Genomic DNA, 24,610 nt, shown 5'->3' on the forward strand with positions numbered 1-24,610 from the left:
CCTGGTTGGTTATTTGGGCTCCTGGGCCGGGGGGGGGTGGGTGGAGCCGAGCTCGGCGCTCTCCTAGTGCTGTCTGGGCGGGGGCGGGGCCGGGCCAGGCGGAGGCGGCCGAGCGCCGGGCTTGCGGCGGTCTCCAGGGTAACAGCGGCCCGGGCCGGTACCGGAGCCAGGGCCGGGCCCGCCCCGAGCTCGCCGGCGCCCCGCGGCGCCTCATGGCCTCTCGTGACAGGGATGCCATTTCCTGGTACCAGAAGAAGGTGAGTGAGGCGCGGCGCGGGCGGTCGCGGGCCCGGCCGTGCCCTCAGCCTCCTCTCCTTCCAGATCGGGGCCTACGACCAGCAGATATGGGAGAAATCCATCGAGCAGACCGAGATGAAGGTAACGGCGGCGGCCGGGCGCTCCTGCTGCCCTCGCAGCCCGCGCTCGGCTCCCCTCACAGCTAATGGGCCTTTGGGTGGGGTTTTTTTTTGTTGTGTTTTTTGTTGTTTTTTTTTTTTTGTTTTTTTTTTTTCTTTTGGCTTCGTAGGGCTTCAAAAACAAGCCTAAGAAGAAGGGTCACATTCAGCCTGATCTGATCGACGTGGATTTAATCAGAGGTGAGAGAGATCCTGGTGTCCCTGCCGCAGCCGTTAATGCATCGCTGCTTTGCACAGGGCAGGGGAAAGGCGAGCCTGCTCTTGGCAGGTGTTTTTTCTTGACCTGTTAAGTGGCTGCCCGGAGCCTGAGTCATTCAGCTTTCTGGCAGCAGGGAGGGTGGTGGAAGCCCCAGACCTTACCACCGGGGTTGGGTGTCTGTGCTTGCTGGCGTCCGTGCAAAAGGAGATGCAGGAGGAATTCGGGGTGATTCAGCAAAACCAGCTCTCTGGGGTTGGTGAGAGCAGACTTGGGGGGTGGGGAAGGGCTTGCAGCTGGTTTGCTGAGATAAGACGAGGGGCTACTTACCGAGGTGCCTGAGCTCTATAGATGGGACAAGTGCCTGAAGCGGGGCTGCTGTTACCCTTCTGAACTGCAGCCTTCTGTCATAAGTAAGGAAGTTCTTGTAATTCACAATTATGACTTGTTTGTTGTTCCTTTAATTCCAAGGCTCTACATTTGCTAAAGCCAAGCCTGAAATCCCCTGGACATCGCTAACTCGGAAGGGAATTGTGAGAGTTGTATTTTTTCCATTATTCAGCCAGTGGTGGATACAGGTTACTTCCCAGCGTATTTTTATGTGGCTCCTGGTGCTCTACGTTATGCAGGGTAAGGGGTGGTAGCAGTCTGTGCCACAATCCTTTTTCTGCAAGGAATGCGACACCATTTTGTAGTTCATAATCTAAAGCATAAGAATCCTATCTGAAGTCTACTTAATGTAGAGTTGTGGCACTAGTATTTGTAGACATTATAAAACTGAGTAAAAATAAATAGTTGTCGTGGTTTAACCCAGCCGGCAGCTAAAACAACTGCCCAGCTGTTCGCTCACTCCCCCCTGCAGTGGGATGGAGGAGAGAATCAAAAAAAGAAAAAAAAAAAAGGTTAAACTTGTGTGTTGAAATAAAGACAGTTTAATAGGACAGAAAGGGAAGATAATAATGATAAAAGAATATTAAAAAAAAGTGATGTACAGCGTTATTTCTGAACCAATGCTCAGCTAGTCCTGAGCTGCACAACCTCCCGTCCCGCCCCCAGTTCTATATGGTGCATGACGCTATATGTTAGGGAATATCCCTTTGGCCCGTTTGGGTCAGCTGTCCTGGCTGTGTCCCCTCCCAGCTTCTTGGGTGCCCCCCTGCCTTCTCATTGGCAGGGCAGTAGGAGAAGCTGAAAAGTCCTTGACTGCTTGGCAACAACTAAAATATCAGTGTGTTATCAACATTATCCTCATCCTAAATCCAAACCACGGCACTACACCGGCTGCTAGGAAGGAAGTTAACTCTGTCCTTGCTGAAACCAGGACAATAGTTAAGACAGGAAAACTGGGCTATGCTCTTAATTTTTGCATTTGATACCATTTTTTCCTTTTCAGTCATAGCAGTTGTGTTGTATTTCATGATGCCTGTTGTGAATGCAAGTGAAGTCATGGGACCAATGTGCCTTATGTTACTGATGGGAACCGTTCACTGTCAAATAGTGTCCACCCAGATCAACAAACCTTCAGGAACCAACGGACTCGGCAGGCGGAGGAGGTGAGCGGGGTGACGGGTTCATTTGTTGGCATCAAAGCATATGATGGATTGCTTATGGTAGAAGTTAATGGGTAAATATCTTCTATTTTTACGTAAATATGCTATTTAACCATAAATGTGAAAATGAGTATTTTCTGACTTGCTTGTCATCTTCTCATAACCAAGACAAATGCAGCAAATTTACCAGGCTGCGATAGGTCTGATTTAGTTGTCAGTTGGGCCTTTTTTTCCTAATGTGGCTTTTTAATACAGTTTATTTTTGCAGCCAGAGGAGGGCATTCTGCGTAGAAAGGCATCTTCAGGGTTTTGCAAACCAGTCTGGTGTCCTGCTTTGGCATTAACTGCAGGGAATTACTGATGTGTATTGAGAACAGGCAAAAGATGGGAGAGATAACCGTGGCAGATTAATTGCTGGCAGTTTGTTTGTGCATGTGGGAGACATGCTGTATCTACTAGATATTTAACTGTTAGGTGTCCGACTCAGTTTAAACACTGATACAAGTATTTGAACACGAGATGATGGATGTGGGTAGAGTTTTGCCTCTATCGGATTCCTGCAGCAGAGATTTTGTCCAGATTTTGTCTGTTGCATCCTTTACTAATATTGATGTCCTGTAGGTATATGCATACCTTCTGTTAATCCAAATAAAATTTATTTTATTTGGAAATAAGCATTCTGTCTGCGTGACTTAAGAAAAATAGCATCTAAAAAGCTGCTCAAATCTGATTCAGATCATTTAAGAATGACGTAAAAGTAGCTTGCTATGCAAATTTAATTCTCCTTTTTTTAAAAATCAGGAAGTTACGCAAATCTGTGGGTGTCGATGGGAACAGTTGGTCTTCTCCTGACAAAAACAGTAAAGAAGAGCAGTCTGAATCTGCATCCATTCTTAACAATTTATTTAGTATGCTTTTCCGAAGGAGGTATGTGATCTTCACTGGGTTTGCTGTATTCGTAATGACGCTGCAAACAATTCGATACCTGGAAAATGAAGACAGAATGTATACTGTCACTGACACCCCCAAAGTCTGCCAATTAGTTTCTTTTGAACTAAAAGTACTCTTGGTATTGCCGGAGACTGATTCCACGTGAATTTTTAGTATGTCCTTATTAGGAGATAATACCGTATCTCACATTATAGCTAAAACTGAGTGTTAGATGAGTTGCAGAAAGTGGCAGAACTTATTTTTATTTATCATGCAAGTGACCTTTCTTGAATGTGTACACTCAAATTCTATTACTGTTTTACCTGATTTCCAGAAGCAATTGTGCCTTCTAGTTTAAGTTGCTTGGATAGTCATCCCACTTTGCCACCTTACTTTTTCTAAAAGTAACTCGAGGAAAAGGAGGATAGATTGTTTGGGATAGTATTTCATTGTCTTCTACTGTTTTCTCAGGTGAGTTTCTTGGTGAGTTTTCAACTGACAGGTCCTTTCTCTTGATGAGGACTTCTTGTCTTCTGAATTGCTCTTCGCATTTCCCACCCCCCCCCAAAAATAATAATAAGAAAAAATTTCCCTCTTGGTTTAGAAGTTTTAAGATACTGTTAGAGTTACAAAAGAACCGTCTAGTGAGAGTGAAGCAGATACAAGTCTCTTCAACAAAATCAGGACACCAAGAGCCTGTCAGCAGAAGACAATTATGTGTTCCCTTAGCTATATTGTTTAATGTTGTACCTGTGTGGCAAGTGAAAGAGACCATGATGTTTTCCTCAAAGAGTTTTCCTCTGACATAAAAGCATTTAATTGTATTTTCTCTCATAGGATTAGAAGAGTAAAGTTGGTAGCCGAGAAAGGGACTGAGACAGAAAATGGTGTGAATGCTGTGAATAATGACATTAAACAGAGACATGCCAGATCTGAATACAGGCTGTTGCACTTCAAAGAGAAAAAGAAACTTTCTGATGGGGAGAAGAGCCTTCAGGTACCGGCAGGAAAGATCTGTGTAAAGTCACAAGTTTCAGTGTATTCTGTATGTGCCCGAAAGCTTGTTGATACTTGACCGTTCGATTTGATCTAATACAAGGTACTCCCTTCTTCTACTAATCTTTGCTTGCATATGGGAAATCTAAACCCCCTTTCGACTTCTCGATTGAACAGCTGACAGGGTGCCGATACTCTACTGTCGGCATCTTTTCATCTGTTACGAAAGCCAAGTATGCCAAACACAGACAATCCTGGGAAATGTCTCTTTACCAAAGTGCTTGTTTAGTTGTAGAGACTTCTGATCACAAGATGTTCAGTTAAGGAATACTGCTGATAATGATAAAAATAAATAAATTAGCACTTTTCAAGAGCAGTTCTGTAATTTGCCTTGCAAACAGTTCCCCGCAATATCCTCTCGGGGGGGAGGCAGGAAAATAAAGACTGAAACATCCCTTGGGGAAAGAGAAAGACAGTTAAAGCATTGTGACCTCTGCTGAAACCTCTAAAACATAAAGCTTTGTGGAGTTACTTTTGATGCTCCTCTGGGTCGGTAAGGTGTTAACTCCCGTACAAAGCTTAGATTAGAATCTGTGTGGAACCGTGGTAGTATCATCCCAACTCCTCTCTTTCTAGGCATTTGGAGAGGAGCAGAGCTAGGTGTAGGGGTCACATCTGATGATTTTGGGCCTGCTAGCTACGAGCTTGTAGATTCATCTGTTCTGGGCTTAAGGTTGCTGGTAAGACCTAAGCCAAGAGCTGCTGCTGCCTTTTCCTGCCCTTGCCCCAAATCCAGCTCCACCCCACCCAAAATTCCCTCTCATTACTTCTGTGGCAAGGCAGGGGCGGGGTAGGGAGTCATGTCCTTGTGGTGCTAAGTTGGGTTCTGTTTCTGCGTGTTCCGTGGAGATCATTTGCTGGCTGTCACAGGTAACTCGAGATGACGGTGTACACCAGTGTAGTACCAGCGTGGGCTCTGAGTCTTCAGTTTGATGCAGTTCAGGCTGGTCCTTTATCGGTGCCTGAGTCTTACTTTGACTGCTGTATTTCTAGGATGACTGTGCCAACAGAGGTGGCGTTTCTGACGAGCTTTCCAGTGAGGAGGATGCTGAAGCAATGGTACAAAGGATCTCGTTACGCCAGAACATAGAAGGGGCCTCCAGTGACAATAGTTATGAAGAGAAAAAGAGGCCTCTTGTTTCTTTGAACCAGGCTGTCTCACAGGTACTCATGCTGAATTTATGCCATTTTCCACACAATTTTTTGCTATGGATAATGAGCTGTTTTTCCTTTGGTTTTGGCAGGTCAAGCAAGCTCTTAAAGGTGCCAGAGACTCTGATAGTGTTGTGGAATCTGAGCTCGAGTCTGCATTATACAGTCAGGTATGGTCATCAATTCGAGAGAGAGCGCGTTACCGAGCCTGGCCAGTGCAGGGACAGCCTCCCCATTAGAACAGATCATTATTAAATGATAGTGCTTCAGTGTCCTCAGGTATGAGGTGTGGCCTCCCTCCCTGCTGGTTTGCAGCTTTATAAACTTTGTTCACAATTCTGAGCATATTACTTTACTTTAACGAAAACGAAGCAAGCAAATAAAAAAATCACTCTATTGGCAGCATAGTATGGTCCAAGCTGCCTCTAACTGCTCATGTTGAATTGCTGCCATTGCTTTTGTGGTTTGGGAGACCGCACTATAGCTTTTATGATAATAAATTTTGATTTTAAAATGAATAAATAATTTTATTCTGTGATATATACTCATTCATTTCACTACTTTATCTTCCCCCTGCCACTCCTCCCACCTGAAACTAAAATAGAAATTTATGAATATCAAATTATAAACATAAAAATCTTTAAATAAATATAAAATATAAATGAAATCTTAAAATAGATTATGCAAAAGCCAGAAAACATTTGCACTAGAATTAATAAGTCAATTTTTATTTTGTGAAGTTGGGAATAGAGGTGGGGAACTACTAATACTCTGTGCGACATCCTGTGTAGAAATGCCGGTTGTAAAACCCGTCAGAGTAACGCTGTCTTTAACAGTTTGTGTCGGGAGGGTGTGACCAGGAGTTCTGGGCTGCCCCGGGGAGCGGAGGTAGCCGATTGTTGGTGGGGAGGAGGAGATGGTTCTGCAAACTGGGTGTGGGGCTGTGCTGCCTAAATTTTGCTTGTCTTCAAAGGACTTGAGATCCTGCATTAGTGCGGGATCCCGGAGCTGTAGCGTGACCCGGAGAGACTCGGAAAGTACTCGCCATGACTCTGAGACAGAAGACATGCTTTGGGATGATCTGCTTCACGGGCCAGAGTGTCGCTCATCCTGCACCAGCGACAGCGAGGAAATGACTGTGAGAGGTACCAGGCGGGATTTGAAGGAAGATGTTTTCCAGCAGGTTTGTTGATTTATATCCAGTAGCTGAGATTACTAAAAGATTTCACACACACCCCCCCTTTCTGCCCAAAGAACATGAAAGACACACCTGAATGCTGTTGGTGTGACGTGAGCGACCTCATGCTGGATGAGCCCATTCTGTCAACCGTGCTAATCGCATGGAAGTCTGGAATGATCTAAATAGCGTCAGTGATCAGCTCCCTCCTCCCGCCGGTGTTATGTGGACCACTGCTAATCCCAAAACCAGAGTATTTCACCCAAAGACAAATTTCAAATCCCCCTCTCAATCTTAAATACTTTCTAGGAAAAAGCATGTTTTTAATAGTGGGACGGAAATACATCATACACCTTTTGCATTCTTTTTTCTTTTACAGAATCATTTGTTTTGGCTGCAGAATACAAGTCCAGCATCTGCAAAAGTGAGTGCACTGATCTGGGAAGGGAATGACTGCAAGAAGGTGGACATGTCTGTGCTGGACATCAGTGGGATTATCATGAGCAGGGTAAGAAAGAGGGCTGTAAGGCATTGGAACCTCTCTCCCTCATGCTTTAAAAACCAAGGCTATACATCCAAATATGAAGTGCAGTATAAAACTGGTCCCTCCTCAACTGCTAATACAGTTGTCCTACATGTTCTTAAAAATTGCATAAACCAAAATTTAGGAGGTTCTGGTGAAGACTAATGAGTGCCAGTTATTGTTGGCTGTCTCTCTGCAGTGTGCTGAAGGTGGTGGTTTTATTATTTATTGACTGATTGTTGTTGGGTTTGGACTGAAACGGGTGGAATTATTTTAGGCTGTGTCCTTTGAAGGGAAGGGGAACTGAATACTTGGTTGAATTAATGCAGCATACCTTTTCCTTGATGCAAAACCCCAGGTAATATCATCCTATTTTTTTTTTGTTCCTGCCTGCCAGGTAAATGCCTACCAGCAAGGAGTGGGTTATCAAATGCTGGGAAACATCATCACCATTGGATTAGCATTCCTACCGTTCCTCTACAGGCTCTTCCGCACAGATAACCTGGAGCAGCTGTGCTCCATTTCTCTAAAGGAGCTTTTGCACATCTTTTGTGGAGCGCCTGCTAGCGCCCCTGTCATTGTTTTGTCTGCAATCAACTTCCTTGAAAGACTTTGTTTAACCTGGATGTTTTTCTTCATGATGTGTGTTGCTGAGAGAACATACAAACAGGTAGGTTTACATGTACTGTTGCCTTTCGTGAGCCCTGGAACAGGTGTTCTACCAAAACCATGCTGCCTACCGCTGAAGACGCTGGCGAGACAAGCATGCCTCAGCAAGCAAGCGTCAAAGCTGGTAAGGTGGCCAAGAAGTTTAGGGGTGTGTGTGGGGGGGTGTCTGGTAAGAGTCCTATTACTCAGTCACAAACCTGTCAAAACCCTTCCTGCCCCCAGGGGAAAAAAAAAAAAAATAACCTTTTAGCACCTTGAAGTGGCACTCTGCATGGAAGTGACTGTGTCGACACAGAGCTGTGAGTGACGAAGAAGAAAAAAAAAACAACAAAACCCCACTTTCTTGGTCTGTTCCAAGATGAAGCATGAGATAGTTGGCTGCAGCACGTTCAGCTCCCTCATGACTGTCGGCAATAGCTGTGTCAAAGTGGCTGTACATGTTGCATGGTAGGCAGGCTGGGTTATTTGCCATTTTAGAAAGAGCTTTGTGGCTAAGCCTGCAGAGCAATGGCAGTCCCGCCTCTGGCACACACACGATGCCTGCTGTTACTTACCCCAGAGGGTCTGCACCAAGGTCTCCCATTAGGCTCACCTTTTCTGTGAGTTACTGCTTGGGATTGCTTATCAATCTTTTTTGTTTTAGACTAATTTCTGTTTATGTGTGTGGTTTCGGTTTTTATTTGCAGAGGTTTTTGTTTGCCAAACTTTTTAGTCACATTACATCTGCTCGGAAAGCCAGGAAGTACGAAATTCCTCACTTTAGACTCAAGAAGGTAGAAAACATCAAGATCTGGTTATCCCTTCGTTCCTATCTAAAGGTGAGTGCTGAGCCAAGGTGGGTGCATTTGATTATTGGAGGGTGTAACCAAGTCCTTGCCTACCCGTACTTTACCTTGTTGCTGTCGGGCACAATGGACAACGCTGCTTGAACCGTTTGACAGCCGTTTGTGGTGAGCCCCGACTTCAGAGCTCTGCATCCAAACCTTAGACCTGATCTCTGTTTCTGCAGAGGCGAGGCCCCCAGCGATCTGTGGATGTTGTTGTATCATCCATCTTCTTACTGGCTCTTTCAATCGCTTTTATATGCTGCGCCCAGGTGAGATTTTTTAACTATTTTTTTAAAAAAAAGTAGTGCGGGGGAAACCCCAACTACTGGAGGCTTTTCTTTTGCCAGCTTACAAAATGCTTGAACTGTAGTTGTTTGTCTCCAAAGTAATATGGCGGGGTTTGCGTTTTTTAAAAGCCTTGTGCTGTTTAGTTGGTAATGGGTGTTCATTCTCTATTTGCAGAGGAAAGTGGGGCTGTATACTCATTAGGAAAATTCAGGACATAGGCTTTTGTGCACAAAGGAAAGGACTCTGCCCAAGTACCTCAAGTGTTCACAGGACACTATTTAAGAGGGCTGGTTGCAGCACCCTCTTTAACCACCGCTGTTGAAAAGCAGGTCAATAACTATTTCCTACACCTTTTAATCCTTCACTAACCCTTCTGTTTAGTAAGCAGTGTTAATGTTGGAGCTGTTTTCTTGGCTGTTTCTTTTTGGCAAGAGATTCATTATAGTGTTTAGCCAAGTTCTTGATGCCAGTAGCAGTGAGATCGATGATCAGTAGGTACTGGCTCTCGCTGCTGCGATTGCTTTTCTAAGCCTCAGGCTTGCTGGAGGAAGCAACGACAATCCCAGCCACGCTGTGTTAGACCTGCTGGGAACGTGCTGGGGAAGGCAGAATCAGCTTAGTGTGGCTGTGGAGGGCTGAGGCTGCCAGTGGGACGAGCACACATGGAAGGGAAGACATTTACTACCAGTTAATTGGAAAGAAGGAGGAAAGAGAAAGAACAAGACCTCTTTTCTGACCAGAGAGAAAGAAAAAAAAAAAATCAAATCCAACCTAAAGCCAGGTTAGAAACAAGACCTTTTACTTTAACCTGGTTACATGACTGAATTGCAGTTCAAGGGAAGAACTGTCAGTAGCCACAGAGCACGGGGAGCTGCTCAGGAGCAGGGGCTATGCTTTTGTGCTTCTCCAAAGAACAGGCAGGTCATTTGTTACTGACATGGGCGCTTTTCCCCCCCCCCCCCCTCCTCCAATACAGGTTCTTAAGGGTCACAAAACATTTCTGAATGCAGCTTACAACTGGGAGTTCCTAATCTGGGAGGCAGCACTTCTTCTCTTTTTACTACGCCTGGCATCTTTGGGCTCTGAAACCAACAAGAAATACAGTAATATTTCAATCTTGCTCACCGAGCAGGTATCTCCATTTAGCTTATTCTCCCTTATTGGCTTTGTGGCCTGTTTGGATATAATTATTGCATTTCAAACCAGTTTAAAAAATATTGGAATAAAATTTTAAAATTTAGGAATCAACACTTGTGCTGGACAGAAGGCATTAAGCCCCTGTACAGCTGGGGAGGGACAAGCTGTTTGACTCAAATTCTAAAATTCTGGATTATTTTTGTCTTTGGGTTAACATGTGTTAGCCACGTCAACTGGAACAAGTATTATCACTGCTCAATTCCGCTGTGGATGCATCCATTCCTTAGGAGTGACAGTGAACTGCAAAAAATGGCTCTAATTTCCCTCAGTTAGAAATCAGTTGGGGACTAGTACTGGAATATTATTAAAGTCTGGTTGGTAATGCCTGTGTCACAGATAAACTTATACCTAAAGATGGAGAAGAAGCCAAACAAGAAAGAGCAGCTGTCTCTAGTAAACAATGTTTTGAAACTATCTACAAAGCTACTGAAGGTAAGCTACTCTGCCGAAAACCATACAGTTGCTGAATTTTATGGAACCAATGTGTATTTTTGCCGTTCCTGTTTTGCTCCTTTCTCGATGAGGTTGGTTAGTTCTCACAACGGGAGTTTTTCTGTGCTTCTACAGCCATGGCTGTAGATACAAGACCCTTGTGGTTAATTAGTGCTGCAAACATTTGATTAGTAGCAGCTTACTATGATTTAGGTAAGAGAGAGGAGAGGCTAGTATGAACACAGCACATCTCCTTACTGCTTGAATCTCATTTTCCTTCAGCAGCTTCAATGCTAAAGCTCGTTGACAGTAGCAGAGCAGATATCTGGAAAAGAAAGTGCATAGTCTGAGAGCCACATAAATTAGTCTAGACAAATTCTACAGCCTGTTGGGTCGATCTTGCATTTCTACAAAGGAGGCTTTTCAGGTTCAGCATGGCTATTACAAAACATCTTTGAGCTGGGAGGCCTGAAATGCAGAGTGGGAATTTCTGTACGTACATTTAAGTAAGGATACAGAGGCAGCACGTGGTTAGCAAGGTCTGCCAGAGAACCAGCATTAAGCGATTAATTGGTTCTGGACTAACGCTGATGGACTTTTTTTTCCTTTCACTGCAGGAATTAGATACTCCATTTAGGCTGTACGGACTGACCATGAATCCATTAATCTACAATATAACACGTGTTGTAATACTCTCTGCTGTCTCAGGTGTTATAAGTGATCTTCTAGGATTCAATATCAGAGTAAGTACAACTCCCACACAGACTCCCACCGCTGAATTCCTCCCACCCAAGCAGAAAGGGCGTGGGTTTGAATGGCTGGTAATTCAGAGACCAGCCCACCAGGAATGAACCTCCAGCTCCCTGAGCCAGGCTAGGGGGGAGCACAGGGCTGACTTAACCTTCGGCCCCGTTCAGGGCTTCGGTGTGTTACTCAGAATCCTGGGTTCCTTCGTTCAGAATGAGCACAGTCCTCCTGCGGCTCACACTGCGACATCTGAGCTCGCTGAGCAGAGCATCCAACGCAGGATGGGCAAAGAGACCGAGTCTTACCTGTAGATGAAAAGCGCTCAGACCTTCGGCTGTCTGACCCATACTCACTCTCAGTATCTCTCTCCAGTTATGGAAAATTAAACCGTGAACTGACCCAACGTCGGCACTCAGCCCTCTGCCCCCAGGACAGACCAGAAGAGATGACAAACCGCTTGGGCAAAAAGTTCTCCAGCTACGGAAATCTGTAATAATGATTTTTTAAGCAGATTCTCAGTGTACGTATCGGAAGTTCTCCCTCTGCTTTACTGTTCAACATAAACTGGTCTAACGAGTGATGCTATCCTCTGGCACGCGCACAGCATAGAACAGAATTAACGGGGCAAACACTAGTAGCTGGCGTTGAAAACGGCAGAGCTCTGTGCGCAGGGTGGGGCATCAAACGGGAAAAGCCGTGCGAGAGCTCCGTGAGGGACACCGGCGATCACTACAGGGGCCTTGTTTCTGCAACATCGACTCCTCCACTGTGACGGGGAGGAGCCAGCCCTCCCGCCTCAGCTCCATCCTGGAGCTATGCTGAAATGCATCCCTCAGGGTTCTGCTCGGACTGATACTACTTAGACGCTTAATCTGAAGGCGCTGAGGAATATTTCCTTTCTTAAAAGCTCAGCGTGCGCGAGGCTTTGCCTCTTTATCCTGAAGTACCGCGGGACGCAGCGACATTCGCTCTGCACACCATGAATTCTGCCTCCACGGTGACAGTTAAGCAATATAACATGCTGGCTGGCTTACACTGCGTCTTCTGCAAATAAATAATAATTTTTTGAAAACATTACTTACATGAGAATGGCCTTACACCCCAAACTACACTACAAGAACACAGTATGTTCCGTTGTCTGTTCCCGAGGCAGCTTTGCTCCGTGCTGCGAGAAGCCGCAGCAGCAGCAGCTCGGCACTTGCCTGACACTGGAACCTGAGGAAGAAATCTTGTGAGGATCAGTTGAGCAGCAGAGAGGAGCAGAGGCTTCCTCACCCAAAGGCAGATTAATGTTTAGAAAGGGCATAGGAGAGACACAAAACGTTTTAAAGACATCTCTGTTAAACCTACGTTTCCCTTAATGGACTCTACTGTCTTCTATTGTGTCAGTAATGAAAAAAAGTAAAAACCGAGGATTTGCGCAGCTTCATTCTTTCAGGTGAGGGGTAAGCAAGGTGGCGTAAGAACTTTTGGTGGTAAATTGTTTACAGCTATTTTCTGTACAAGGAGAAGTTGTAAGATGTAAAAGGAGATGACAATTTTATATATCAAAATGTACAAATAAACCTACAGTACAAGTATTTAATCATTAACAGTTGTTTCTACATGACTTGATGATTTTTATAATACCTTTGTTGAACATTTGTTATTCCAATAATAAATTGCATTTGTTTTCCAGAAGAGTATTAAGTTTGTGGGTAGAAGCTGGGTCATGGACTGAGCTGTTCAAAATATCACACCACTGAAAGTCAACAAAGAATCTATTTTATACAGTGCAGAACCAACAGGCCATGAACTGGAGTTTCTTTTTAATATCTATATAAAAAATAATGAGCGATTTACAGGTCTCTCTCTAGTCAGAACCTCAGAAGTATGTATAAAGGTGCTGTACAGTATATAAACATTTACACCCAGTACATCCATACATTGCTTAGCATTCCAAGGCCACGTTGCTAAGTCATCTCATACAGTAAGTACAGGTACAAGTTCTATGGAAGGAGAAATCACACACAGGTAAGACACTAAATCAGGTCACATTAACATACAGAAAAAATATAGGGGCGGTTGATGGCAGGGAAATAATTGCAGTGGTGCTAATTCATCTTCGTATTCAACGTCTGGATTTGTTACTGTACTCGGTGGTTAGGGCAAGTGCATACAACTGAACATAAAACAATCTCTTGTTAAGAATACATGGTTAATATCTACATAGGCTACTTCAAAGTATTAAATATTTTCACAGTCATACTCCACAACAGGGAGTATTTGTACGTATTACGCTACGCAGCAAATCTCAATGGATCATCCAACGTCAAGCAGCAGAGCACAGTTCAGATCTGCTTTAAAGCCTATTTAATTTTCAAAGTCTTTGTTTAAATTGAGTAGTCATCTGTGCTTCTAAAGAATTCAACTCAGAACTGATTCACTGTGCTTCATTAAGCTTTAAAAACATTAAATGTTTCAAAGCCAAAACAAGATACTCACTTTCCAATAGCAAACCCTATTAGTTTGAATTTTAACACGAGTAAGTAAAGCTTGACCTTTTACACTTCTTTCTCCTGCAGACTGCACCGACAGGCTCCTTTTCCCATTTTTCTGCAGTCATTAAAAACCTAACATCAGGAATTCATCACTAAAGCTATGAAGAAAATAAACCCCTTCGATTTATGCAGCCTGCTGTTCTTACAGCTGTAGGACTGCGTGTCCACAGCTTCTGGCGGTAACACCCCTCTTCTTAAACACTGTATTACAGCCCAACAACAGGCATTAAGTCTCCTGTACCCGGTGTATCAGCCTGTTCAGCACTCCTAGAACAGATCACACAGGCGAAACAACACGTGGGAGACTTCTAATATACACAGGCAAGAACTTAAGAAAGCTACTATGGCAGTTGGTTCTGTCCTAAAGGTCAGTTGTTACCTCCACGGAGGGAAAAATCCGATTCCTAGCTAGCATTAAATAATTAGAGATGGGACTTCAGCATACAGCACCACAATGAGGCCGAAAATAAAGGCGCGCTCATTGCTTGCGTTCACAGAATGCCGGGATGACGCGGTGCCAACAAGGGAAACCCGAGGAGTTATGTTATTTAACAGAACCCAGGATTTTCTCTTTTCAGACAGACGTTTGCAAACAGTTGTTATAAGCATCCTTATGACTCAAGAAAATAAAGCAATTTTGCTGTGTTCATAAAAAGCAAAATTACAAAACATTGATTATGCCAAATAGAATTTTTATCTACACGATTTTGTATTAGGTATAAAAATTTAAGAAAAACATCAATTGAACAGCATCAGTGGCTCATTTTCTGCCCTAGAATTGATAGAACCAACTCAACCATCTTCTTACTGGACCAGTAAGAACATGTGTATTTCCTTATGTAAACATGCAACATGCTCTTGACAAAAATACCCATTTCAAACAAAACCTTGCCTTTTCTGTGACTGGAATACCTACGAGAAGGATTAGACTGACTGGATACAGCAGATAACTTGGCACAAGAACAAGAAGTGAGTCATGATCACATTGGCAATATAGGCATTAAATAATTTTGTTCAGAAACTCACAATACTATCTGAGAAAGCCGTAGCAGTGCAACGTTGAGAGCAGCAGAACACCGCCGTCAAGAGGACAAGGGGACAGCAGCTTATGGAAGAGTTTCATTTAAGCAATCCAAAAGGTCCTTCATGCAGCTTAGATAATTTAAGAACGAATCAAATACTTTCCACCCTCTAACCAGTTTCTGAAAAAAACACAACAATTTTGTGAAAAGAAACAATGCTTTTGAATGACCATTATTAGAAACGTGATTAAAACGTTTTAAAAAAAAAAAAGAAGCGTCAGTCAGACCCGTTTTTCAGCCACACCTGCTGTTTGGGTGACTTTACAGGTGCTTGGTACCCTCCAAGGTCCAGGAGTTATCGGTGTTTTCTTGACTGGAGAACTACTCTCAGATTTGGAAATACCATCATCTTTGGTTTCATCGGGCAGCTCCATGTGTCTCTCTCCGCGTTGTCTGTTCAGCGTAACAGTCTCCTGTGTTTCTAGCCTTCTTTGTTTCTCCATGGAAAGCAGCGGAATATTGGAAAGACTGGAAGTTTTGAATCTGCTGGAACTTGGCTCTCCAGAGGCTGACTTCTTCATTTTTTCGCCTTCAGATGTGTTTCTCCTAGAGTCACTGAGGGGAAGATTACTCTCACCAAATGCTGCATATTGCCACTCTGGAGACCACCCTTCCGTCTTTCCAGCAGTTTTCTGCTTTGTGTCTTTCCTGGTGACTCCTGGTTTACCATTTCCACCTTTCAATTGCTCAACAGTCATCCTATCACCACCAGCTGTCCTGTCTTGATAATCTTGTAACCTGCCTACCGCGTCTACGTTTCCTGGCTTACCGAGATGCTTTTGGGGACTGGCAGACCTTCCTTGATTTCCACTGGAATACTCTTTCTTGTTACTATTGTTCATCGCGATTTCTGTGGGTTTACTCTCACTCTTTCTGGAACCGTCAGATTTATGTGAGAGATTGCCGTAGCTTCTTTCAGGATCCCCTTTTCTGGGGTTGTGGAATCCCGTGTGAGCGTGTCCCTCAGCAGCCACTAACCTTTCTGGACTCGCAGATCTGTCTCTTCTGGTCCTTAATTCCAAATTACCTTTTGTGATTTCAAACCCAGGGCTGGAAGGACATTCCTGTCTGTTCTTTGTTCTCCGGGGAGAAGACTGAGGCTTCATCTCAAACTGGTTTTCAGTTAAAGTGCTTATCTTTTCAGGCACAGTGTTCTTTGCTTGTTCCAGTTTCTCAGACAGCTGAACTCTTGTTAAAGCTTCTCCTGGTACTGGTAAATAACACACTTCAGATGGGGAAGCAGAATGTGAAGATGAAGATAATGGTGACTGTTCTTCATATATTACATTTGACGAAGATGGATTATAACTATCCCAATCACCTGGAAGTGAACAGTGAGAGATTTGACTAAATGACTACCAAAAAATTTAAAATCTCTTAAATATTTTAGAAACGTGCATACTACTGAGGTTCCAGGATGTTATATGAAATCTTCAATTTAAAAAAGATAATGTAGTGGCACACTCTCAAAGTCTTATTTAGTCAGTTTTCTGTCTTGCACTGTTCTACAACCTACAACAACCATAAGGATGTGATTTGGGGAAAAAAAACTTGTGCTTGGAATGCTGGCATGATCTCTGTGGGACTGACACGGTCTTGTATCAGCACAACTTTGGAGCCTACATAGCACAATTGCAAAACAGAAAGTCCCTGACCTACATTGTTTAATATAAGAAAACCAAATGAACTGAAACTGTTATGCTAAAAGAAAACTGAAAATGGTGAAAAGCTGAGGTTATTCATAGCTTTGCACTTTAATAATAGGAAGAGATGAAACACAAGACATGCAGATTTACCAAGTCTTTAAGGAAAAACCAAGAAAAGCACTGAAAGCCCTTAATGTTGCTCAGGTTTCACGTAGGGACACAGACTGGAAGGAGCCAAACCTGAAGGAGGAAGAGAAAAAGCCCAGAACTACATACCAAAATCACAGAGTACAGCAAGCAAGATTTCAATCAGAAATGTATGATTAACAGCAAGACAGGAGGCAACAAAACCCTTCCCCTCTCCACAGCTGCTGATCTCATCTAAGTTGCTGAACCCAGTCGCAGACCCCACTGACACAGGGCTGGACCAGACGGTCTCCGGAGGTTCCTTCAGACTTTTCTGGGATTCTGAGTTTCCACCTCAGGCTCAGGAGACTTCGGTGAACATGAGGGCCTGGACTGATTCCAGACAACTACTGCACAGCCCTCGTGGTGCAGGATAAATGGCATTTATCGCTGCTGAAATGATACCAAGCTTAAATAGCTGTTGGTGAGGAGAGCTGGAGATGCCTCACGCTGCCTCCCTCTCCTCTAGCTGGTCAGTGCTGGACCTCGAGAGAAGCTCCTCCGAGCACAAGGAGGGCTACGTTTAACCTTCACCCTCAACAACAAGGTCATTCAGTGAGAGAGATGAACCCAGCCTGCCAGGAATTTAGCAAGATGGCCCAGAACAGACCTCGCCGTTCACAGATGGGCTGTTTCCGTGCCATGCGCTAATTCACTGATTTACTGTGCTGTGCAGGTTGGAACAGTAAGACGTTAAGGGCCATGTCCTAGCTCTCTGGAGGGAAGAAACAGAGAAAGATCTGAGCAGATTTTATCCCTGGAGTGGATGCCAGTTGCCGTCTGTAAATGACTGAATGTGACAAACTATTTGGTAGCTCAAACTGTGTGTGTTAAAATTTTCAAAGGATAAGCTCATGATGGTCACTATTAGTGAAAAGCTCCTCATCAGAAAAAACGACCTTACAATTTTCTTAAATTAAAAAGTTCACCGTCAGAATCATGGTGTCAGCATCTAGGATTAAAAGATTAAAATGTGCACTCAGAGAGAAAGTGTTCTTTACTGTAAAATACTGCCACAGCCACAAGTCTTTTTGATTTGTAGTTTTGGAGCGTTTCCTAAATCAGACTCAAAATCATCAGTTCTGTGCTCTGCAGCTGAACTCAGAGCTCCTGCAAGGATTTGCTTTTCTGCCCTGCCTTTTTCTTTGCCTACAAAGTTGTCCTTTCCTGGTGTAGATGCAGAAATCACAACTTTAAACAAACCGAATCCATTTTGAGAGCAAAGCTTTCCGAAGTTTGGGCTTTGAAAAACAAAGCAGTCCACATTTCAGAAGGCTAAAAACAGTGAAGCAAATCTGTAGAGAAACAATATTCTCAATAACATAGGTATTTTGAACTGAGCACTGTATCAGAGAGAATTTTAAATTAAAAGGCAATCAGTGTTAATTATCACATTTTTATAGAAAAGCTTGATTAGCTTGGACAGAGCCGAGAAACTTTATTACAATTACAAATAGGCAATGATTTCTCACTGTGTAATATTCCTTGGCACTTGTCATCTGTTAATTCTACCAAAATATTCCTTGTATTTTAAAATAAACGTAAGCAGCCTGCAGAGCTATCAAAGAGGGAACTGCTAATAACTATTTTGGCAAACAAGCACCAAAGTCTCCTTATCAGACTGTACTCCATTGCCTCGGACCCTCAAAACGAAACAGCACAGGAGATGACATACTGTGATCTGGTATCAAGCCAGTCCCTGGTCTCAGCAGCAGCAAAACTTTATTCCCTCCAGCCTGAATCAGCTCAATGGCTCGTGTGTGAGTGATTCCTTGGGTGGGTTCTCCATTAATTTCAACGATTTGGTCACCAACCTGACGAGAAAAGAGCAATCGGGTTAGTCTTTGTGAATCTTTGACATCGTAAGCTGCTTGAATGTGTTTTCATTCTGGATCATCGTATGGAGGGAGCTCGTCAAACCACGGATGAACCACGTCAAACCTGGCACCACGCGCCTGTCTCAAGTCCCTCTAACGAGGTAAGGAGCAGAGCAACTGCTCCACACTTACTGCAGAGCGGAACGCTGCCACGGCACAACGGGTTTTATGGAAGGAAAGGATTTTTTAATCCAGGTAGGAAAGATCACCACTCTGCAGTTATCAGTCCTGAGGTCTCTGAGGCCAATTAGCAACTTAGAGAGGTCCTGGGCAGGTAATTACAGCTCACATTAACTCTGCAGGCAGCTGGAAGGGGGTTGGATAGCACACCCGCAAAAAGTCATGAAACCTGTTTCGCAATACGTGGATCAGCCAATGGATGTCACTAGTACATAAAATTAGCCGTTTAAATTAGAGACTGACTGCGCTTTGTTAAACAAACTGTCTCTGCCAAAGGAGGTCACTGGCTGGTTACTCATCGGACAGGACAGGACGCTGCACGACTGCCTCCCGTCACGCTCAGCTGCCACTGACCGGGTGAGAAATTCCTCTTCGCTGTTTTAAAGCGCAGCCAGGAAATGACACCGTTTTCCAGCTGAAAAAACTGAATGATGTGAAAATGGTGAAAAACCTGATGCTGGGCGAGCGCAGCCCCTCTTGTGCTCTGAACTGCTGGGGACACACAGCAGAGCGGACGTGGCTGCATCCACCGCCGCAACGATCCCCTGCGCAGCACGGTGCTCGGTGGTGGAGGGGTTACACCAGAGTGCTGAGGGCCCACGTCCAGCGTGGGGGTCACCTTGCGAGAGCTGGGGCGCTTTCAGCTGCATCCCGCTGCCACCGTGCCCCCACCACCCCCTGCCTTCGTCCGCACGAAGCAGAGTGTGGTCAGCGAGGAGCCTGTTGGTTGCTCCTGCCCGGAAAGCAAAGCCCTGGAGCTCAGTGTAACACCACTTGAAGGAGCAATGCAAGAAAAAATACTAGTACTAAATGCTACACTCACATAGTCTCTCAAGCTGGAGGGGAAAAAGCTAATTACTGTAAAGAATTAGGATAATAAAAGTTAACAATACTTAAGACTGTCACATCTGATTAAGCCTCACAGTAGCCCCAGCAAGTGTCTGTGTCAGCCCCGTTTTGCAAACCACAGTACAAATGGAGGCAGAGCCTGGTGCCGGCGCCCACACGTGCAGTGAAGCACCAGGACTGCAGCTGGGACGGCATCTCACGGGCACCTGGCCCAGCTTCACGCTCCAGCTCTGAAAATTCAGCTCTGGGCAGCAGTCACAGATTCTCACGTACCATCGTTCTTTGCTATTGTACCCATAGATTTTGCTTTTCTACAAGATCTGAAAGTGAATTCCTTAAACGTAAGAATTAACATCATAATATTTGAAAAAAGGTAGGCTTACATCTTCAAATGTGGCACAGAACAGCAATAGCACACTGCATACACACATTCCTTGCAAATTCACTGACTTGGGCAACGATTCTCCTTTCAGCTTTCTGCTCCACCGTGCAATGTCTTGTCTGGGCTCCTAAAGTATCCTGAGTAACTGCGGCTCACGCCCTGGGACACGTACATTGCTGTAACTCAAGCAGGGGTGGACAGTTCAGTTTGGATGGCCAGAGCTCTCCTTTAAAAGCCACTGCATTTGCACAGGAACAGCTGGAAGAAGGGCAGCTGCCCAGATGCTGTTCTACCTGCTGGGACCCTGCCCTCATGAAAAAACAAAGTTTGTGGCCACTATGGGTAAATTAATGTGTCAAAAGGCCAACCCGATCAACAAATTGATTAGAGAGGACGGACTCACGTGTACTCTCCCATCTTTGACAGCTGGCCCATCTTCAGCAAGTCGAAGGATGAATAAGCCCATGTTGTATTCCTTCCCTCCCCGAAGGCTGAACCCAAACCCTCGAGGGCCCCTTTCCAACTCTACTGGGAAACAGCCAGGGTTCTGTGTGGGAAGTCAGAGGAAAAAAAAAAGATGAGGACCTGTAGGCAGATTTAAACATTTGTTTTTCTGGAAAAATGCTTCTCACATTTCTATATTTTGAGAAACATGCAATCCACGATTTGAACTGAATTCATCACAACTCATGTATGACTACATGTAACGGTTTCATTCTAAGACTAAACATACAGAACATTTTTCCTTCTAAGTTTTAGATATGCATGAAATTTCTTTAAGAAACACTGCCAAAGGGTCTGTAGTAGCCCTGTTGCATTTTCTGTTTCTTTTATCACGAGTATTCAACTACACTAAGGAGATAATAAAATTTAAAACATTAGCAAAAACATTCTGTGAAACACTTTAAAGCATTTTTACATGCAACTTTTCTACCCACGTCTGACAGGGAAATGTTTTATTGTTCTGCTTTGAAATACTCTGTGGCAATGCCACTGCAGTGTCTTGACGGACGAGTATTTTGCACATCTCCGTGCCCTCTGGATGGTTACTGTACCTGGGAGTGACGGCTGCCAACAACCGAAGCAACACCAGCATCGGATTGTGTCAAGTGCTTATGCTCGGGCCAGGAAAGTCTGTAACTACTTGAAACTTCTTTTCCAGTTTCACCTTCTGTAGCTCCCCTACAGAGAGGTAAAAGGACGTGGATGTTACCTTTGCGTTAACAATCCTCCCGGTGAAGCTCTTCTAGCTGTTTTCAGTTCCTTTTGCCAAACCCAAAAGCACCGTACCTGTCTGCACCGGAAGGGTTGATCTGTGCTGATCCCAGCGGTCGGTGCTGTGGAGCTGGACTCTGCCTGGCCGAGTTTGTTCCTGACGGAGGACCACGGTGTTCTAATAAATCCAAATAAAATTGACAGTCAGAGAGAACTTCCCAAACATAAAGCTGGCACGCTTGCCACGAGAGCACAGTGACCATCAGCGCTGTGTGCGCTGTTCCCAAGGATGCTGTGAGCTCAGCTCGCTGCAGTCACAAGGTGAAGAGGATTTTCCAAGGTCTAACACCATTAAGCCAGGAACCCAAGTGCAGTTCGTTGGTTCCATGGAATAAATTCCTAGGAATTTTATTCTTACCTACGCTGCTTTTCCTCAGAAAAACAAGACGATTTTAACTGAACCAGACGTGAACAGAAGGGTTTTAGACTGTCTGCAAGTTGATAAAGACCAGAAGGGATTAGGGCTAATCAGATCCATGAAGTTGGTTGGGATATTCAATATAATAAAATTTTGCAAGAGGTGAAGACTAATGCCCATTTGAGAACATACCCCTTTTTAAAGGTAAGAGGAGAATGAGGATCTGCAGGGGCAATGAGGATTCAGAGGTGAAGACCCTAATGATGGAGGGAAACGCTCAACTCGTTTAAGGCACAACGGAGAGTTTGATACCGGCCAGCTGTAGGAAAGGTTACACACTGGTCCCACAACCACGCTGGAGGGACTAGTCCATTGACAGGTTATCAGTGAGAATTGTAAAGTGTTTCACCTTCTCCCAACGGCTAAGGAAAAATTACAGCGTAATGACATTTTAATAAAATCTTCTAAAATAGCTTAAGATTATCTTCCCTTCCACACAAAATACAGTAATTGTACACTTCATAATAAATCCAGTGCATTTCTGAAAAAAAAACCCCATGTTTCAGGATACAAAATGCCTCTGTCACTTAAGAGTAATGAACCATACTCTACGCAAAAAGCTGCCTCTTAGCTAGAGCCTGAAATAGCAAGTAGTGGCCCAAGATAAACTCATGTGCTGAATTATAATCTAATAAACTCCTTTTCCTGAGAAGGAGTTTATTAAAAAAAAAAATCCCAAGCACCCAAACTAGAGACGTTCCAGCCCTCCGGTAGGTCCATCACGTTACTGCGTTTCTCAGTTAAGGACAAACAAAACCCCAGTAAAACATACCAAGCGCTCGAGCATCTTAAGGGAAGGAAAACATAATGCCTATTATTAGACCGAATTTCTCAGGTATGCGAGACCTCTCGAGTCCTTCACGGGACTGCTTGGTGCTATTACTATGACATGCCTTAAAGAGGTTTTTCTCTAGAGACAAAATGTCAACTTTTACCCCTGGTTTATACTCAGAGTTTTAATTTAGAAGCACAGGCAAGAAAAACGCCATCTGTTTGTACAAATTCTCCAGTCCTCTTTTCAGCCTGCTCTCTTGTGTTTCCAGCTAATACATGACAAAAGCTGACAGGCTTCTGCTTTCGTGAAAAATGTTAAAGAATGTCTTCTGGCGCATGAAGTGGAATTCGTTTATTCATATGAAAAGCAAAGATCACACATCTGTGAAAGCTAGGAGGGAGAGGGAAGGGTACAAGGCAGTATTTTCACCGCCAGTCTCAGAGGACAGCACTGAGGACGATGCACCGGGGAACAGCAAACTCTATTAGGGTTTATGCTTTGTGATGCTGAACAGCTTCTGGCAAAACGGGCATTTTTCTCTCTGGAGTTACATCCTGCATCTTCCTCGGTGCTAACCACTGTCTTGCACACCATCCCTGCGAAGCTCAGGTCTCTCCCCGCAGCCCAGCGGGGAAATTCAGATCCACACTGGCTTCCTACGGGAGTCTGCGGTGCGGAGGGGAATGCTGCGAGCTAAACCGTATTTCTCAGCTAAACCAAGGAGAATTTTAAGTGGTGATATATTCCCATTTCTGTGGAACAGGTTCTGCTTCTCTCTTCTTCATGGCCACAAAATTCTTTACATCTGAAGCACGCCAAGTCCAGCTCCTCTAAGGCACACGTTTTTTCTGACTGGTCTGTTCAGTCTTGTTTTATCACCCACTCCTGACTTTCTTTTTCCCCTTCCCTCTCTTTGTTGGGTCTCCCCAGGTTCTTGTTTTATCTCTACATTTTGGGTCTAAACCTGTAATTGAGGAAGTGAGAAAAGCTAAGCTCTTACAGAGAGTCCAGGTAAAGTCATGCATAAATAAGGGACAAAAATGTTATATTCAGAAAGCTTCTTTTGAAAACAAACCCAATTAAGAGCCTCAGAGAAACAGATCTAATGCAACCAACTCAAACTTCAGATGCATTATAAACACTGCCCTGGGAAACTGCTTTGAGGTGTGTCCCTACAAACTGGAATGTATTAGGTTTATAAAAATTAAAATCTTAATGGAAAAATAACAATTTATAGAAGTCTCTCTGCTTTAAGCATTAACAAAAAGGAAAATCAAGTCTGAAACTCTGTATTACAGGTGAGCATGTTAAATATTTGCAATTAATGTGAAATTAGAGAATAATCTGTTGGCTTTATTCACATTCTGACTTTAGGTATTTATTATTTAAAAGGCGAAGAAAGCCAACTTTCTGGTAAAATAAAGATAGCAAATTTAATTAAACCCACAAGCAGCAATCCAGAAAAATGCAGCAGTAAGCAGGGCAGGAAAACAGCTTTTCTCTTCAAATGATTGGATTGCACATATTTATAGTGACTGTTTGTGTAGGAACAATACTGTATTGAACGCAGTGTTGCGTGGGAGCTTTCATTAAAAATACGGTCTCTAAAGATGGGACTTTGCAGCCACAAACACTCGCTTTGCTGCTTAGATGACATGGCAGTTGTGCGTGAAGAATTTGCTAGCAGCCTGGGGGGCTCTGCAGGAAAACCCTGAGCAAGGTTTTCACGGTGGGACGTGACCATTTTTCTAAGGGTAGTTTTGGCAGACAGAAGAACTACAGAATCTTTCTGTTATAGCCCAGGGACGCAGCGTTAGGCCATTTGTGTATTTTAACGTGGCAGGAAGGAAAACCTGAGTGCCTAAATGGAGAGGATCTGCAAAGCGGGTGTCCCTGCAGCCCCAGAGCACCCCAGCTCTGCCCAGCACAGCCGCTCCAGCGCATCTCAGGAGCACGTCCCACATCTGGAACAAAGAGATGGGCACTGCCTGGGGGCGACAAGATTTTCTTGCTGAGCCTCATCCCATGTCTGCTGTAGCTTCCCCATCTCTCATATAAGAAACCACGAGCATTTCTCTTACCCTGCATCGTGTCATTAATACTTGTACCTTACTTTTTAGTAGAACCACCTTGGCAGCTGGCTGTCTCTGCCCCACCTGCCTTCAGCACTTCCAGAGCAAATGGCTGAGCTTCAGTCTCTTTTCTTTAATTTCCAAACATCTTAAAATACTCCACTTTAA

The 24,610-nt window shown here is 44.1% G+C and overlaps 2 protein-coding genes across 10 annotated transcripts in view; one reads left to right on the forward strand and one right to left on the reverse strand.

Moving 5' to 3' along the window:
* Positions 1 to 81: 81 nt before the first annotated feature.
* On the forward strand, positions 82 to 12,840 carry PHTF1 (putative homeodomain transcription factor 1). Of its 6 annotated transcripts, XR_012838933.1 has the most exons (19): positions 82 to 257; positions 322 to 378; positions 527 to 596; positions 1,084 to 1,242; positions 2,006 to 2,165; positions 2,964 to 3,089; positions 3,930 to 4,089; positions 5,142 to 5,312; positions 5,393 to 5,470; positions 6,274 to 6,483; positions 6,857 to 6,985; positions 7,398 to 7,670; positions 8,356 to 8,487; positions 8,679 to 8,765; positions 8,959 to 9,113; positions 9,761 to 9,916; positions 10,318 to 10,413; positions 11,031 to 11,156; positions 11,533 to 12,840. XR_012838933.1 is itself a non-coding variant. In XM_075776115.1 (18 exons), the coding sequence occupies exons 1-18, from the start codon at positions 213 to 215 to the stop codon at positions 11,551 to 11,553; spliced, it is 2,256 nt and encodes a 751-aa protein (XP_075632230.1). In that variant the 5' UTR covers positions 82 to 212; the 3' UTR covers positions 11,554 to 12,840. The 6 variants fall into 6 exon arrangements, 4 of the variants coding, with proteins under 4 accessions (XP_075632230.1, XP_075632231.1, XP_075632232.1 ...); XR_012838934.1 differs by lacking the exon at positions 2,964 to 3,089; XM_075776115.1 differs by lacking the exon at positions 8,959 to 9,113.
* A 113-nt stretch (positions 12,841 to 12,953) lies between these two features.
* The window catches only part of MAGI3 (membrane associated guanylate kinase, WW and PDZ domain containing 3), a 72,323-nt gene continuing 60,666 nt past the window's right edge, over positions 12,954 to 24,610 (reverse strand). Inside the window, exons 17-22 of one of the 4 annotated variants that reach the window (XM_075776114.1) lie at positions 21,193 to 21,295; positions 20,958 to 21,084; positions 20,306 to 20,449; positions 18,290 to 18,428; positions 16,579 to 16,668; positions 12,954 to 16,103 (exon numbers count right to left, since the gene is read on the reverse strand). In XM_075776114.1, the coding sequence (XP_075632229.1) occupies positions 16,619 to 16,668; positions 18,290 to 18,428; positions 20,306 to 20,449; positions 20,958 to 21,084; positions 21,193 to 21,295 (563 nt within the window). In that variant the 3' untranslated portion in view covers positions 12,954 to 16,103; positions 16,579 to 16,618. Of the gene's footprint in view, positions 16,104 to 16,578; positions 16,669 to 18,289; positions 18,429 to 20,305; positions 20,455 to 20,956; positions 21,085 to 21,192; positions 21,296 to 24,610 lie in introns of all 4 variants that reach the window. The other 3 variants (XM_075776113.1, XM_075776111.1, XM_075776110.1) reach the window with 3 other exon arrangements.

This window comes from Balearica regulorum, chromosome 25 (assembly GCF_011004875.1).
Source record: "Balearica regulorum gibbericeps isolate bBalReg1 chromosome 25, bBalReg1.pri, whole genome shotgun sequence".
Classification (NCBI taxonomy): Eukaryota; Metazoa; Chordata; class Aves; order Gruiformes; family Gruidae; genus Balearica; species Balearica regulorum.

What these genes read in the sequence shown, in the direction of transcription:
- PHTF1 (XM_075776115.1), top strand. Translation starts at nt 213, where the DNA reads ATGGCCTCTCGTGACAGGGATGCCATTTCCTGGTACCAGAAGAAG. An exon ending in AGTATGCTTTTCCGAAGGAG is followed by an intron (nt 3,090 to 3,929) that starts GTATGTGATCTT and finishes TTTCTCTCATAG; the next exon opens with GATTAGAAGAGTAAAGTTGG. An exon ending in TGAACCAGGCTGTCTCACAG is followed by an intron (nt 5,313 to 5,392) that starts GTACTCATGCTG and finishes TGGTTTTGGCAG; the next exon opens with GTCAAGCAAGCTCTTAAAGG.